General features: G+C 39.3%; 1 protein-coding gene across 8 annotated transcripts in view; it reads left to right on the top strand.

Moving 5' to 3' along the window:
* LOC129778542 (vascular endothelial growth factor receptor kdr-like) overlaps positions 1-17,617 on the top strand; it is a 139,568-nt gene that overhangs the window by 80,772 nt on the left and 41,179 nt on the right. For 5 of the 8 annotated variants that reach the window (XM_055785502.1, XM_055785506.1, XM_055785508.1 and 2 more), the window contains 2 exons: positions 6,340-6,484; positions 7,449-7,463. The exons of 1 other annotated variant lie outside the window; for it this stretch is intronic. In XM_055785502.1, coding sequence (XP_055641477.1) covers positions 6,340-6,484; positions 7,449-7,463 — 160 coding nt within the window. 2 more of the 8 variants (XM_055785503.1, XM_055785509.1) reach the window with 2 other exon arrangements.

The raw sequence follows: 17,617 nt of genomic DNA, 5'->3' as shown, positions 1-17,617 counted from the left end.
ACCTTTCTTCACCACATTTCGAATCGATGTTTCGGATCTGTTTACTCTCCTTCCTATTTCCCGGTTACCAATACCAGTTTTCTTGAACAACTTTTTGTTCTGATTCACTCAAATATCATTTTTTCTGCATTTTTTACCTCACATCAACAAATTATAAGCACCAACAAATGTTTTGCGTACTAACACAACAACAAAACTGAAATGACGGGTTGCCAAGGTTTTTGGTGTCATAGGTGCGCACACAATTGAATATAAGCTACTAATTATATTCAATTGTGTGCGTTTCAACGAATTTCCCTCCTCAAAATGAAATTTTGCCTACTATTTGAAGTATACGCAGTCTTCAAATGAAATTATTGTACTTCTCAACTATACATCCGATGATCAATCAAATATAGTTGCGAAGGCAGATTTATGATCGCTTGTTTAATGACTTCGAACGAAAATTAGCTTGCATTTAAACGAATTTCCCTCGCTATACCTCGCATTATATTTAGAATACTGATTTTGTTGGAACGATGTCTGCAGTAATGTACCTGGTAGTACTTCCCCAGCGGATTCGAATAAAGGGTGTGTCACATCAAATTGCATCACGGAAAAAACGCTGTAGAAATTCGCCCAGTAGACCGATCCTTTTGAAAATTTTAGACAGTAAAATAAAAACTATTAAACAACTTTTGGCGTTTTCTTTTTATTCATACTTCGAGCCCAAGCCCGTATGCTCGCACCTTCCTCTTTACCCCGTCCATAAGGTTCTGTACAACGTCAGGTTGTAGTTTTTTTTAACAGAAATCCGTTTTCTCTTGAAGTCCGCCTCCGATTTGACAACTTCTGGGTTCTTCCGGAGGGCCTGCTTCATAATCGCCCAATATTTATCTATTGGGCGAAGCTCCGGCGCGTTTGGCGGGTTCATTTCCTTTGGCACGAAGGTGGCTCCGTTGGCTTCGTACCACTCCAACACATCCTTTGAATAATGGCACGAAGCGAGATCCAGATTCAATAGTGGTAATAAGCGCTTCTGTAGGCACTCCATAAGGTAAACCTGCCCGTTTACCTTGCCGGTCATCACGAAGGGGGCGCTCCGCTTTCCGCAAGAGCAGATCGCTTGCCACACCATGTACTTTTTGGCAAACTTTGATAGTTTCTGCTTGCGAATCTCTTCCGGAACGCTGAATTTGTCCTCTGCGGAGAAGAACAACAGGTCCGGCAGCTGACGAAAGTCCGCTTTGACGTAGGTTTCGTCGTCCATTACCAGGCAATGCGGCTTCATCAGCATTTCGGTGTACAGCTTCCGGGCTCGCGTCTTCCCCACCATGTTTTGCATTCCTTCGCGGTTAGGAGCCTTCTGAACCTTGTATGTACGCAGGCCCTCCCGCTGCTTGGTCCGCTGGACGAATGAACTTGACAAATTCAGCTTATTGGCGACATCCCGGACCGAACTTCTCGGATCACGTCTAAACTGCTTAACTACGCGCTTGTGATCTTTTTCACTGACGGAGCATCCATTTTTGCCGTTCTTCACCTTCCGGTCGATGGTTAGGTTCTCGAAGTATCGTTTTAGTACTCTGCTGACCGTGGATTGGACGATTCCCAGCATCTTACCGATGTCCCGATGTGACAACTCCGGATTCTCGAAATGAGTGCACAGGATTAATTCACGACGCTCTTTTTCGTTCCACGAAATTTTTCCAAATTTACGAAAAATTTACAATGAAGCATGGCCAACGTGATCTATACACTCTTATCTGATTATAAGCGAAAGCTGAAGATATAATTCCTAAAAATTAAATTTCTACAGCGTTTTTTCCGTGATGCAATTTGATTTGACACACCCTTTAAATGTTAGCACATAGACCTGAATAATGATCGAGTCTTCATCTTGAACGTGAAGTGTACCAATGTATTTCCTGAAAACGTCGCACTTAACTTGGCGATTTACTGGTCTTCTTGGTCGGTTTCAATCAGTTCGTAGAAAAAAGAAAAGAATCATCTCTCAGGTCAAACTAGCAACAACAAATCTATGCCTGAGAAAATCAGAGAAAGGTTAGAGCTACATAACAGTTAATTTTTCGCTGGGTATCGTCGATGATGATGGATGCCAAAGATATCGCATCGATAGCGAGTCTGATACCCAAAGTCATTTGCACTTGATAGTCGCGTGACATCATCTATGGTGCCCCCACCTTGATCCAAATTTGTTCGGAAATAATGGAACCGGAATTCAGTTGAAGGTACCAGATCCAGCCTCCAATGATCTCGAACTACTTTCGACTTCACTTTAAATCTTTCACCAGAATGACATTATTCGAGTGCGGGGCTTCGGGCGCTATCCCACACTCCCACAGTAATCTTCCTTATGGCACTTCGACCACGGTCTCGGCCAGAGATGCCAACCTTCCTGATTTTTTTATGATTTCCCAGACTTTTTGGCACGTTTCCTGATATCCTAACAAGCACTCAATTTTCCCTGATTTTTATAAAATGATCCGGATTTTTCCAGATTTTTGTACTGTTTATACTACGATCCCTATCAAATTTAGTTTTGGTACTAATCTGTATCTAACTTTTTTATCATACATATTACCAGTTGTAAATAGACTGAATAAGCATTTCCAGAATGAAAATCCTGAACTATATTTACTACACTAAAATTGTTCTAAGATTTTGAATTCATGAAACCAGCATATATGACGAATTTAAGGGATTATAACGAGATTAAGTTTGAGGCTCAACATTACCTTAGTGAGGATGATGTGTATGTAGTATGTGTATGCGTATGTATGCAGCCCAAAACATGGACGATTAATACAGATAAATTCTGAATATATATTTTTCTATAATTGACTGTAGTTCTGAATACCAAATCGAAACATTGATCAAGAATGGTCCTCGGGATACGACAAATGAATAAGCAGATTCTCTACAGATACCTAAAACAACCTTTCATGTGGATCTGATGAAACTTGATTACGTGATTACAAGTACTGCTCGTAACAGGACAACTTAAAGGCAGCGATCCACAACCAAAGTCCATAATTAGTTAATGTGACAGGCATTGTGTTTCATCAGGTTAACGATAATCTTCATGTTTTTTTAACCACACTACACATTATTTTGGAGTCTGGCTAGAAAGTGCTATTCCACCAGCTTAACTAACCGACTGTAGTACCTTCAGATTATTTTAGGATCAGATTCAGGCCCCTGCAAAATTCTCTCAAGGGCGAAAACTTCGACAGCATAGCATAGGAAATACCGTGAACAGTTTTCAATGTGAAAGCAAACACTTTGCATACTTGAAACCGTCGGAAAAGAAATAGATTACTCTTTGAACAGGGGAAAAACATTTTGCTTTGTTCTTTACAAAAAATAATAACTCAAAAACTATAATATCTATAAGATGAAATGTAGGAAATTGTTGAATTTTTCATAAAAATACCACAAACTTTTAAAAGAAAAATTACATTGGAAAAAAATCTTTTAAAAATTAAAATTCTTTTTTCTCAAAAAATATTTTTATGAAATTCTCAAAAAAAAAAATATATATATATATATGAATAGCCCTTACAATTTCCAACAAGTCACCCATACATCGGAAAACTACTTTTACACTTTTACAACACCTAAAAGCTAACTAACGACAACTGTTTCATGTTTTCTTAGAAAAAAATACTGCTAATCCTAATTTTGTTTAAAGTCAAGATGGCGATATAGCGAATTCGACAATGTTTTAGATCTCATTAAAATATCATTTATCATTTATAATTTCTGGAATACATGGCATTTTTGTATGGAGACTCCTGAAAAAGTAATATTTTGCTCGTAACATTTTTGTTTGTGAGTTCTCGCATTCGACATGTCTCCAAATAGAAAAAAATGGCAGAATACGTAAATCGCGATGATTTATACATAAAAATGTTCTGAGTTAAACAGTAATAGTAATTTTTCAAAGAAAACATGAAAAAGTTGTTGTTGGAAAAACACTTCCCTTGTAAAAGAGCTCATCCTCCGATGTATGGGTGACTTGTTGGAAATTGTAAGGGCTATTCATATCTGTTTTCCTGAGAATTAAAAAAAAACATATTGCATTGAATTGAATTGAAAATTAATTTTATCTTCAAAATATTTTTTTTAATGAAATTTTGTTTAAAAAATTTTATTTTAAATTTTCTAATGAAAACATAATTACATTTCATTCTAGAACCAACATTTTGTAGGTCTTATAGTTTTTAAGTTAAGATTTAAAAAATAGATATTAACAGCTCTCATAATTTCTAACAGGTCACTTATACATCGGAAGATGAGCACTTTTACAGGGAAAGAGTTTTCCCAACAACTTTTTCATGTTTTCTTTGAAAAATCACTCTCGTTACTCGTAACTCGTGACATTTTCATGTATAAATTATCACGATTTACATATTCTGCAAACTTTTCTCTATATATAATAGACTAGTATTTTTCATTTGGCTTTTATCAATTGGTCATTTAAAGAAGTAATAAGCGGTTTAGCTTATTACTTCGTGGAATATGGAATACTGGGAATACTTTAGTGGAATATTGTGCTCCCGTGGTCGAGTGGTTAGCGTCTCACATTATCATGTCGGGGGTTCGGGTTCGATTCCCGTTCTGGCCGGGAGATTTTTCGTCAAAGAAATTTCTTCCGACTTGCACTGTGGTCACGCGTATTCTAGAACTTGCCACTCCAGAATACATTCAAGGCGTGTTATTCGGCATATAAATCTCAACCAAGTAGTACTAATAAAAATGACGCAAGTAATACTTACGTTGAGAAGGCAAAAGTTCCACTGGGAACGTTAATGCCATCCAAGAAGAATAGTGGAATATGTCCATTGCCGAATATGTCCATTTTTCAAAAAAATCGTGACTTTTGAACTGCTGGGTTGATCCCAATCTTCCACCTTCAAATTCAGTTTAATAAAAAAAAACTTTCTAAATTTTTCTTGAAATATCTTTTTTGGGTATAACGTCTATTTTGTTGGTGATTTTGGAGTATCTAGACAACAGAGATCAAAGCTGTTTGTATAGTTTCTAGAATATTTTTAGATAATTTCTAATTACTGACACACCTTATTCAATTTATTAATAATTCAGAAAGTAAACAAAAAATGAATTCTTATTGTTTGAATTTAGTAAATTTTACGGAAACAAACAATGCACCAAATATCTACTTTAAGGCGAAACCCTATTTTTGTTGTAGTTTTTTTTTGTGTTGAGATCGAAGAATCCGTAGCTCTTCGTTCGAATTTTGGAAAACAGAGACTTTTTCGCAAGAAATATCAAAAATTTAGAAAGATATGTTTTTCCATTATTGAAGTACATTGTTTTTCATTGAATGAAACATATGACTTTGACAAAAATAAATTTCAATAACGGAAATACTTGCGTTCCTAAATTTTCGATAAATCATGTCAAAAATCTTGTTGCCTTAAAAATAAATGAATTGGAAAAAAACTCATGTCAAAAATCGTTATCTTTCATCTAAAATCATCTAAAAAACAAAATCATCAATCATCTAAAAAGCCAGGGTCTCTAGGTCTTAATACATGTGAAATCATATATATCTAATATTTCCAACCTTTTAGCATGAAATAATGCATTTTAGACGCAGTTGATAATTCTTCCTTGAAAATTATTCCAAGAAACTTTTATTTGTTGAAAAACATAAAAATCGATCGGGCTTTCGAGATCAAAAACCGATCCAGTGGACATGGACATATTCTGCATAATTCAAAAATGATTTTCAGAGCACCCTGATTCAGGAAAGTGCATCTTGAGAAGCGCATGAAAAATGGGAATCAATATTTATGGCTTAAGCAAATTCGGAGCAGTATCAGTATATGATAACGATATGATAAATAACGAAGTCTGCACATGGTCCACTTTTCTAACCATGATACGGCACATTTGTATTATTTTTTTTTTGTTGATGATGGAATAAAAATGATTTTATGCTATGTTGTGTTAATTGAATGTTGATTATTAAAACACAGTTGAACGAACTTCCTCGCGACTACCGGTGTGATAAACTATATGGAAACCCTGTAAATACTGTACGAAATTGTAATTAAAATAACCACTCTAAACGATCGTTCGATTATGTGAACACAAACACACGATAAGGATCCCACAGGTTTGATGGAAGAAATACTTTGCCTACCGCTATACCCTCTTCTGCTCTCTATACCCCTCTCGAAGTATTCCGTCGCCTCGATAAAACTATCCTAAACGGCTGCCGACCAATATAAATACCGCTGATAAATAAGCCCGCGCCCTCGTTTAGCGTGCACTAATAGTCGCTATTATAATTACCACCTCAAATAGATGCAAATCGACAACTACAAGTACAGTGAAACCATCGGCTTCGTGCTAACACTAGTTCGGCTGGACGAGAGCGGGGTGTACTTATGTCGTTCCAAGGAGACCTCGACCCAGCAGCTGCATTTCCATGTGGATGTAATGGAATCCTGTGAGTTAATGTTGCTAATGAACGGAACTAACAATTGCCACTTAGGAAGCGTCTCTCATCGCGATGACCGCCGCCTGCTACTACTTCCCGCTAGCACCGATCGTAATACCCGTCCAGAATCGCCATTACCCAGCGGGACGATCAACGACGAAGGCTCGAACGACTGGAACGGTTCTTCTCTGCTAGCGTCTCTAGTGTCACTTCTTCCGGAAATTACTAACCCACAAACGTTTCGCACGTCTAGAAATAAGAACTCTGTCCTGAACAACAACGACTCCTCTATCGACAATGTCTACGCGAAAAGTGCAACGACTGCACTCGACGAGAGCCTCAACGGCAACAACAGCGATGGTAATGGGGATTACGACGTAACGACGGCTAGCGGCAGTAGTAGCAGTGGCGACATCATCGGTAGCGGCACTACTACTCTTAGTTCTGGTGTTGGACCCATAAAGCTTACCGAAGGAAATGTCATCGGTTACGGTTCGCATTCACTGGACCCATTTGCCTCACCACCAGCACGTTCGTCTCAGTTTGAAATCTGTAACTATGTCTATCTCTGCTCAGTACAGAATTCTCTTCCTGCTTGTGTTACTGTCTTCTGCGACGATTATTTACCAGTATTTAGCTCATCCCAACCACCATACACTATACTTTTTTCAATAACAGCATGCACAGTTCAATTTTTCTTTCTTTTCGAACAAGAAAATGTTTCAATGACTTCGGACAAACACGCGCAGAATGGTGGGGCACACTGCTTTTCTCATGTGGGCGGCATTTCGACTTCCAAATTAGTAATAGAACTATCATGGGCCAGGGCATTCAAAAGGGGTTCACAATCCAATGAGAACTGCTATTGCCACAGATAATAATTAATATTTATTTTCTTCCCCAAAAAATCGAATGTTGAACAAAAATCTCAACCATCTAACGCGCGTTTTTTCCTGCCTTCTCACCTGATCAGACGATTACGAACAAGGTATGCGGTTTTATTTAACAGGAACAAAAAACAAAAATGTCTCAAAAACCAAAACTGCAAGCAAAAACATGTTTTTTTCCGCGCGCTAGAAACTACTACCACTACTCGTATCGGTGTTCTCTGTATTACCTCTCTCTCTTTAGATGGAACTAACCCCCGGTGTGATCATGCACAGAAGTTGATTGGCGAACTCTATAGATTCACCCTTGCCTTTCCCAGCAATGATAACCCACTCTCTCTCTCTCTTCAAAAGTAATATCCCAGTAACCAAGTACATTGCCAATAGAAACAATGGGGTTGTCTGGATACAATCGGTAGCACCACCACACTCTAGTGGGAGGGGTGGATTTGTGTTTTCATGCGCGCAAAGTAACATCAACTAAACACACACAGAGTCGAAGGGGATTATTGGTAGCCCAATAGACATTCATTGGTTGAATTGTTTACTAATCGTAGATCGGTGTTGGCTAACGGAGCTTTTGTTCGGTGGGTATGTTTTGTGTATGTGTGAATTGTACTAAATCAAGTGTAAATGGAAACAAACAACATTACTCTTTGAAAAATTAATCCAATAAACCGACACTCAAACTATTGAAAGAGTCGAAACCAAAGCATAGCTGTTTATTGTCTGTTTCATCCAGATCTTCACTTGAATCACTAGGAATCCCGAACTGACATTCATTCCTGCGACAGCAATTCGAATGCCACAAACAGGGCACGACAAAGTCATATTCAACTGAGGATAGTCAGGGGACTATGGAGCTATCGGCCTTCGTATTCAATTGAAAATGAGTCTTTGCTTCTTCCAACAGTTTCTCTGTCAACATAAATCAAAAATCATTCGCGCGTCTTCGTTGCTATCTGCTCTACGATGGTCCGTGTTCATTTCACTTTTCATCGTCTCCATTAACTTCATGGCATAGTGTACAATTTTTCAGTTTTTTTTCTTTGAGATGTTTAATTACAGCGGTAATTAAAGTGGTGAGTGAATTTAAAAAAAAATTATTTATTCAATAAGGATGAGTATATAACATCTATGCTGAATTCAGTAAGAAATATATTTTTTCATATATTGAGAAAAAAATGCTGTTTATTCCAGCTGAAGGCAACTATTGACACTTGAGAAAAAAAGGAATTTAACAGAAAAATTTAAATGCTTCCGGAAAGAAATTTCATCAAATAAAAACACTTGTTCCAGATTGAATATTTGGAGTTCTCTCCGTTTGAGGACAGCCGATGAAATGGTTGGTGTTGTTTTAGTTGTTTTAGGAATTTCTTCAACGATTTTCAACCAAATCGATTTCCATGGTTCCGGATGACAGCTGATTAACGAACTCATTGAGTTTCCACAGTATGTTTCTCAAAACCCAGTGTTAGGACATCATACTAGAAATAGATCGTGACTTGTTGCATATTTGGAACTCTTACGAGAGGCACTCCACTCTCGTCTTACGGCTTCTGTATGGAAATCTCACCGTTGTTGACCTAATGATCAACGAATTTCACAATGAAATTCGAGATATGCCAGTCGGACTAGACTCAAACAAAAAATACGGATTAGAGATTTAAAACATGGGACCTGGGATATGGAATTTCTTGTGAGTACCAAAATTAGGGCTTTCTGACATATTGAGAGCTTGCAACTTCAACACCGTAGCGCTGCAGCAGTTGGACTGAAAAGGTTAGATGACGCGATCGTTCGGAGGTGGTAATACCATCTACCTGAGGTGCGACATCACACACATCAAAATCATTAACTGTTAATGTCGGTCAAGAGGAGGAGGTTAGATCGGGATTTGGAAATTTCAGCGATTTTCTTAAAACCAAACAACTCTACTTAACCTAATACAATGGTCAAACAAAATAAAGACAATACAACATTTATCATCTACCAGTGAGTCGTCTGTGAAGGGTGTTCGACGAGATATCAAAGTCAAATAGGTCGAATACATCATTGAAAAGGACTGACATAAAACGAACAGCACGAAGAATATGTTGGAACTTCTTCTTTCCAGCGTCTCTAGTCCAAAAAGTTGACAACGCGCCTCGTACGATGGCAAGTTTAGTGGACAACGCCACGGAAGATTCCGGAGACCATGTCGCACTAATTTCCGCTGAATAGAATCAATCCTACAAATCCAGTTAGTTTGAAACGGGCACCAGACAACAGCGCTAAACTCCAGTGTAGATCGAACTATCGAGCAGTATAGAGATCGCAGACAGTGTGGATCACGGAATTCGTTCGTAATTTTAAGAACGAATCCCAACTGCCGGTTGCCTTTAGCGATAATTTCGTTGAAGTGCAATCGGAAACTGAGCGCATTATCAAGGGTCACTCCAAGGTCACGGATGTGGCTCACTCGCGACAGGACTTGGCCAGAAATGGAGTAGTTAAACACAATTGGCTTGAGCTTCCGATGCAACGGAATAGTGCAGCATTTCGAGATACTGAGCGACATCATATTTCTCAAACACCATTCTCCAAAGCGGTTGACCAGATCCTGAAGCCTATGGCAATCTAGTGCGTTCCTGGTTGCCATATAAATTTTCACGTCATCGGCATAGAATAAGCGGCACCCAGTTGGATGTTTCAAGGACACTCCGTTGATGTATAGTGAGAACAACAATGGACCTAGGTTGCTTTCTTGAGGCACTTCGGAAGCATTAGAGAACGTCGCAGCATGTGCAGGTTCGATTTTGACACACATCCGTCTATCTTTCAGATACGAGTTCAATCTTGTCGTAAGTTCTAGTGGGTATCATTCCACGTTTTGTTGAGTCACTCGTTGCAGCGATCAGCACTCGTCGTAGAAGGGACCAACATTCAGTTCAGCTACCCCCGATAGAGCAGCTTCAAGACGGTGCGAGTTCGTTGCAACAACGTTCGTTTCCTGCAGTCGTCGTAGATGGAACCGTAGTGAGCGCTGGTGTCTTATGTTATTGAAGACTGACAGTTTAGAAGGCAATTTGACTATCACCAGGTAGTGGTTTGAATCAATGCTAGTGACACGATAGGTTCTGAAGTCAATGATGTCTGAGAAATTTCGTCCATTGGAGGCTTTGTTGGAAGAATGTTTGGAGGCAGTGATGTCGATCCGCGGATGGGTACTGAATCTACCAGTTACCGGTGGGAGCTGTGGACATTGATGATGCTGATGTTGAAGAAGTGGTTTCGTATCCTCAATATGTACAGTCATTCGTTGATGGCCACCAGCCAATCGCCCGTTCTGCATAATTCTCATCACGACGAAAGCTGTTCCCAGTTCGTATGTGTTGCTGTGGTAGATGGTATAACCACCTTGAAACGATCGGCCCATCGAACCTTTCCAGCTCCCTCAATATTTATGAAAGAATTCGGGTAAACGCAAGAAAGTTGAGAGACTTGCAGTTTCATGTCCTGAGTTTCCAATCTCTTTTTGGTACCCTTTGTTTGGGTCTAATCAGATTGTCCTGTTTCTAATTTCTTCGTGAATTCTCCTGTGCGGTTTATTTTTACGGATAGTGTTCAGACCCTGCACCAACCCCCAATATTGTCGGAGGACCACCGTGCACAGCTTTTCTTACAGTCCACGAGTCCACTGGCACGAGGACAATGATCAGTCGCTCCTGACATGGATAATGGACACGGTGTTGAGCCCCACCCCTACCCCCTCTTCGCTGTCAACATACGACCAAGATTCCACCGGGGTTGGTTACCCAATATTCACCCGTACCCCAGTTGTTACGAAAATTATATTTTTTTTATATTGCAATAGGGAGCTAGGGAGTGTCCAAATCGTTTGATACGAAAATCTCGTAAATCCATCAGGAAATAAATGAACAATAAAGGCTAAAAGTTGAATAATTTGCGAAAGTTTTGTACCCCAATATGTCCTCGAAAGATGTAATACTACGTCAAAAGAATAAGAAGTGATGAATTTTTCATTTGCTGCGGTAATCCATCAGGTATTCCTCTGGTACCTATGGTATGATGTATAGACTTCAATCCCATTTTCTGAATATGGTCCAAAATGAATGTATGATGGGTGTATGAATTGAATGGACTGAATATGATTGACTGAGTCATGATATACACATCCCGCCTTGTACGTAACAAATTCCAATATATTTGGATTTTAAAAGGATTACTCGAAAATTGGATGAGGTTGAGTTCTGTCGCATTGCAATCAATAATTCTGCATTGAAGAAGCTGAATTGAATGACTATTAAAACTGAATAATTAGACGAGTTTAATGCAATAAGTTCGTAGTTCTACGTTAACAATGTGGTCGTGTCTCAGACACCACCCTTTCAAAGTTTCAAATGTATTCAAAATACAACATGCAACACATAGCCTAACGCAATCCTATGTCAACTATGTGGTCGTGTTTCGAATAGAATTCTACAACGTTTGTTCCCTTTCATCAAGAAAGACCTATAAAGGAAGGGAACAGCTTCGATGAAGTCGCTGAACAGCTTTCCGTAATTTCTGGAGGTAATTTTCCAATTGAAGAAAACAACTGGCAGCAACGTGTTATAGTCTAAGGGTAGCATTACAAGGCTAAAAGTTTTCTGTACAAAAATGATAATTTTTTTATCTGCAGACCAGTTTTGCATATTTGTAAATGAGAGGTTGGTCAGCCAGGCACAAAATATGAATCATTCTTTAAAAATTCAATGTATTCGCCTTCAGGCCCCATCAGAAAGGATACATTTTCAAACGCATGTTTGAGAAGAAATCTTATTTCCGGCTCTTACATGTTTTATATCGACAGCAAACGGATTCTTCGAAGTGTTGGAAATTTATTCGGAGGTATATTAGGTGGTTATGGCAGTTGATCAATCGTATTTGTTAGGTTTTTAGCCAGAAAAAATCCATTTTCATCTTCAAAATTCTTAGCTTTATTTATTAGTTCCTCCTCCATTTTCGCCACGATACTCTTCCGAAAATTCCAGATTTGCCCAGGAATTCTCGATGGAACGCAGCTGGGGGACGTTCAGAGGGTTGGCGGCCTTCGGAACAACATCTATCTTCAAGCGGTTTATCTCCTTCAGCGATATCTTCGTGTGAATGGGCGAAGGCTAAATCCGGCCAAAGCACCACATTCTCGTCCGGATGATATTTTTGGATGAAGAAAACAATTTCCAGCAGGTACTTTGTGCTGTAAACCTCCTCGATTACCGTAAGTCCCGAACGGAAGAAGGGTGGCTTTGACATCCCCTTTTTGCTGACGGCTAGCCACAAAAGCCTTACCTTACCTCCTTGGTGTTAAGTTGCTAGTTCCCTGACAGTCGATGCCGTCCAGCTTCCAATATGTCACATTGCTCATGACGAATGCGACTTTCCGCTTCGTTTGGAAACTCATGGGTTACTATGATTGACGATGCATAAGCGGTCTCATCATCAGGTGTTTCATCTTTTTTTAATGCAATTGTTATTTTGCATGATTCATTCTAACCATTACGTGATTAAGATTTGGAGAAATCCCGGCCTTTCGGAATTAATTGGCGTGGCAATACGTTTCAATCGTGCGAACCAGTAGTGGATGGTGTTTCTTAACCGACCCTAAAGTGAAATTTGTAAAATGGATTTTTGGTGACTTCAACCATGAATAGTGTAATATAATAATGTGTAATATAGTGCTGTGTTTTCTACCAGTAAGTGTTGTGCATGAATACATAGGCCAGATCAGAAATATCTTTATTCGACATGTTCATAAACTGTTTTTTAATGCCGATAAGACTCCAAAAGGAAGCAGGGAAACAACAGAATTATCAGCGTTACTAGGCTATTAAATAACGAGACTGGTTACGAAAAAGGGTTATATTTTAAAAATTACGATACAACGATATGCTCCCCTTCAATATACTCCCCTTGGCGTCTCACACACCTTTCCATACGTTTTTTCCATTGTTCGAAGCAGTGCTGAAACTCTTCTTTTGTGATGGCGTTCAAAATCCGCGTCGCTTTTTCCTTCGCCTCCTCTACGGACTGAAATCGGGTACCTTTAAACACGGATTTGATCTTGGGGAATGGAAAAAAAGTCGCATGGGGCTAGATCTGGCGAGTACGGGGCATGTTCGAGCACTGGAATGCCCTAATCGGCTAAAAATTGCTTCACCGGCAGAACCACCTCTTCCTACGAATTGATTTGTGAGACACTGAAAGTTAGAAAAGTTGACAGATCGTTCCTAAACTCCAAGTTGAAACGGAGGATAACTGTGTCAACATAGTGACAAAAATATTAAGAATTGCTTTGAGTGGGCTTTCTAAAATTACCAATTCACTGTTTGTTTTAGAGAAGATTCATGTGTCATTAAATGTAATTTAATTGCATTTAAAACATTAAAGATTTTTGATAATATTATTTTTGATTGTAAAAAGAACATACTGTCTAATTAGATCCCTTTAGATACAGTGTTCCATTCAATTTCAGCAAAATGGTACGAAGATTTTTCATTAGTTCCCTATTGAACTCGCCGCCCGAAGGCCAGAAGGGTCGCCTCTATAGCGTGGTTCCCTAGCATTTATCATGGAAGGGATAGCTGTTAGTGGGAATGGTTAAGAAAAATCAGGATTCACTGCGGTAAGTGATGTGATTCTAAAAACGACTTTCGACCACTCGACGAAACCAAAATCGAAAAACCTCATGTGTTATATAACATGTGGCAGAGATTATGTTTAGATATCCTGATAAGGAAAGCCTACAAAATTAACTGTACAGGCTAAATATTTATTTATTTGTCAATTCATCAAAAGAATTCTTACCAAATTCTCCAGAACCATTCCCACGGTTCAGATGTGATACCAGACATAAACTAATATAAAGGGCAAGCTCCGAAAATATACGAATGCCGGTTCACATCACTCCCGCATCCCTCCAGCCCTCCCCATCATCAACCGGAAGAGCAGCACCGAAGCTGTAGTAGCCGCATCCCTACACCTAGCCCTAGAATTTTGTTTGTGTAGTTTGATAGTCAATCCAAGAAACCAGAATCTTGTAACCAAGTAAACACTACTGAATATAACTATAACTTATCGCGCGTACTTTTTATTGAAATAGCGACGGTGGAGAGTTATCTACGGGAAACCTGAGTAGGTAACCAACAGAACTCCTCTAGAATCAATCGAATCGGTTATATATTTCGTTGTTCATCGAGCTTCATAGAAATATAGAGATCTAAATAAAACACTTGGTTTATATTTAATATAATTATTCATATTCCGACTTCGTATTCGGCACAACAGTTCACTTACAGTCACTTCTTTTTTTCTCCGTCGGAGATTAACGCTCGGAGCTATCGAAACTGATAATTGAAGCCTAACACTAACAAGAACACGACGAAGTTATTTCAGTCACGTGTTGTACAGCCAAAAGAATCCTATTTGGAAACACTCAAATGAGAAGTCCTGTTTCACTAACCGTATGTATACACCAGATATTTTATATCTGATCATCACTTGTTTCGACTTAGCGTGATCCATGGACTAGCTCTACAGTGCTTCCATTCCTATGAATTACCAGAAACAGATCGAATCTTGGATAGCCTCCTACAACTCTTGAAGTTCTCAATTATTCAGACGGATTGCGAAAAATGTATGTTAGGAAAATGTTCGGTATGATAATAAGCCACCTTTAATGCTGAAACACAGTGTTAGCCCATAGGTCACGCCTGTTACCGGTGTTGCCACACGTACAGATTTATCTGGGATGGTCCAGATTTTTCCGTTATCTTTGGCACAGATTCTGTGCGGTACAGAGTACAGATTTTCTTCAAAAAGTACAGATTTTCTCCACAGGTGAAATTTCTTACATTTGAACATAAGGGTACATGACGACTTTCACGCCGCAGTATTGCTTGGTGCTGCTGAGCATAAAAGCATTCGATTCGTGTCGGATTCGTGTCGAACAGTGCGACATATGTTTTGCCCCACATCAATTTTGAATTGTTTTTCAGGCTGAAAAGCCTGAATTCACGATGCTAAAGGGTGTGTCACATCAAATTGCATCACGGAAAAAACGCTGTAGAAATTTAATTTTTAGGAATTATATCTTCAGCTCTCGCTTATAATCAGATAAGAGTGTATAGATCACGTTGGCCATGCTTCACTGTCAATTTTTCGTAAATTTGGAAAAATGTCGTCGAACGAAAAAGAGCGTCGTGAATTAATCCTGTGCACTCATTTCGAGAATCCGGAGTTGTCACATCGGGACATCGGTAAGATGCTGGGAATCGTCCAATCCACGGTCAGCAGAGTACTAAAACGATACTTCGAGAACCTAACCATCGACCGGAAGGTGAAGAACGGCAAAAATGGATGCTCCGTCAGTGAAAAAGATCACAAGCGCGTAGTTAAGCAGTTTAGACGTGATCCGAGAAGTTCGGTCCGGGATGTCGCCAATAAGCTGAATTTGTCAAGTTCATTCGTCCAGCGGACCAAGCAGCGGGAGGGCCTGCGTACATACAAGGTTCAGAAGGCTCCTAACCGCGACGAAAGGCAAAACATGGTGGGGAAGACGCGAGCCCGGAAGCTGTACACCGAAATGCTGACGAAGCCGCATTGCCTGGTAATGGACGACGAAACCTACGTCAAAGCGGACTTTCGTCAGCTGCCGGACCTGTTGTTCTGCTCCGCAGAGGACAAATTCAGGGTTCCGGAGGAGATTCGCAAGCAGAAACTATCCAAGTTTGCCAAAAAGTACATGGTGTGGCAAGCGATCTGCTCTTGCGGTAAGCGGAGCGCCCCCTTCGTGATGACCGGCACGGTAAACGGGCAGGTTTACCTTAAGGAGTGCCTACAGAAGCGCTTATTACCACTATTGAAGCAGCACGAGGGCCCGACCATCTTCTGGCCGGATCTCGCTTCGTGTCACTATTCAAAGGACGTGTTGGAGTGGTACGAAGCCAACGGGGTCACCTTCGTGCCAAAGGAAATGAACCCGCCCAACGCGCCGGAGCTTCGCCCAATAGAGAAATATTGAGCAATTATGAAGCAGGCCCTCCGGAAGAACCCAAAAGTTGTCAAATTGGAGGCGGACTTCAAGAGAAAAAAACTACAACCTGACGTTGTACAGAACCTTATGGACGGGGTAAAGAGGAAGGTGCGAGCATACGGGCTTGGGCTCGAAGTATGAATAAAAAGAAAATGCCAAAAGTTGTTTAATAGTTTTTATTTTACTGTCTAAAATTTTCAAAAGGATCGGTCTACTGGGCGAATTTCTACAGCGTTTTTTCCGTGATGCAATTTGATGTGACACGCCCTTTACAAGAAGAACTGAAAGATTTTCATTTGATTATTCTCACTAATATCTGTAAGAAATTTTGCGTTGTTTCAATGTCCAATACTATTAAATATGAAGATCATTTGAAAAGCGACAAAAATTTTGAGGCTGGAGAAGCAGCAGAAGAAATTATCAGAACAATGGACAGCGAAAGGCAAATCATTTCAAAGGATATTTGTCGCTGTTTTTTCTTGGAACTGATCAAGCAAACGAGAAAAGATTCGATTTCAAATGTCATTATGTTAAATCCCACAAACTTTTCCAATTTGACAAGTATTTACGTTGTGTTAGAAGTGTTTCCAGGATTCTACAATGGAAATGTATAAGATGTGAAGACTATTTAGAGATCAAAAGAAATTATCAAACATTGTGGAGGCAGCTCGAAAATTTTAATGAATGATAGTATGCAAAATAGTATGTATAAATACAGAAAACTATGTATAAGTATCATCAAACACACGAATGACTTGCAAATGTAAATGTAGTATTTGTGGTAAATAAATAAGTATTTTGTTCATGCTAATAAATTAGTTTTTCCTCTACAACGAATATTTTCGATGATAAAGATTTTTGAAAAAAAAGTACAGATGAGAAAGATTTTTAGCTTCTCTGGTACAGATTAAAATGTGGCAACACTGCCTGTTACTTAGATATTCAATTACTTTCTTTTGAAAAATACTTCCATGAATATCTTTTAGGATCTTATTATTCCACAAATCTTACAGCAACTAAGGTGTTAAAAACATCATTCTATGTCTTTCTTATGCACTCTAGGCAAAATATTTGAGAAGATGATACGCACAATTCTGGTTAGTATCGTCCATTCGTTGACATGGGTTCGTGATGCAGTTCATCTCCCAATTCCTATCTTCCCATTTTCACCGACAGACA

The sequence above is a fragment of the Toxorhynchites rutilus genome, chromosome 3, assembly GCF_029784135.1.
Source record: "Toxorhynchites rutilus septentrionalis strain SRP chromosome 3, ASM2978413v1, whole genome shotgun sequence".
Taxonomy (NCBI): Eukaryota; Metazoa; Arthropoda; class Insecta; order Diptera; family Culicidae; genus Toxorhynchites; species Toxorhynchites rutilus.
This window is presented reverse-complemented; position numbering and strand designations above follow the sequence as displayed.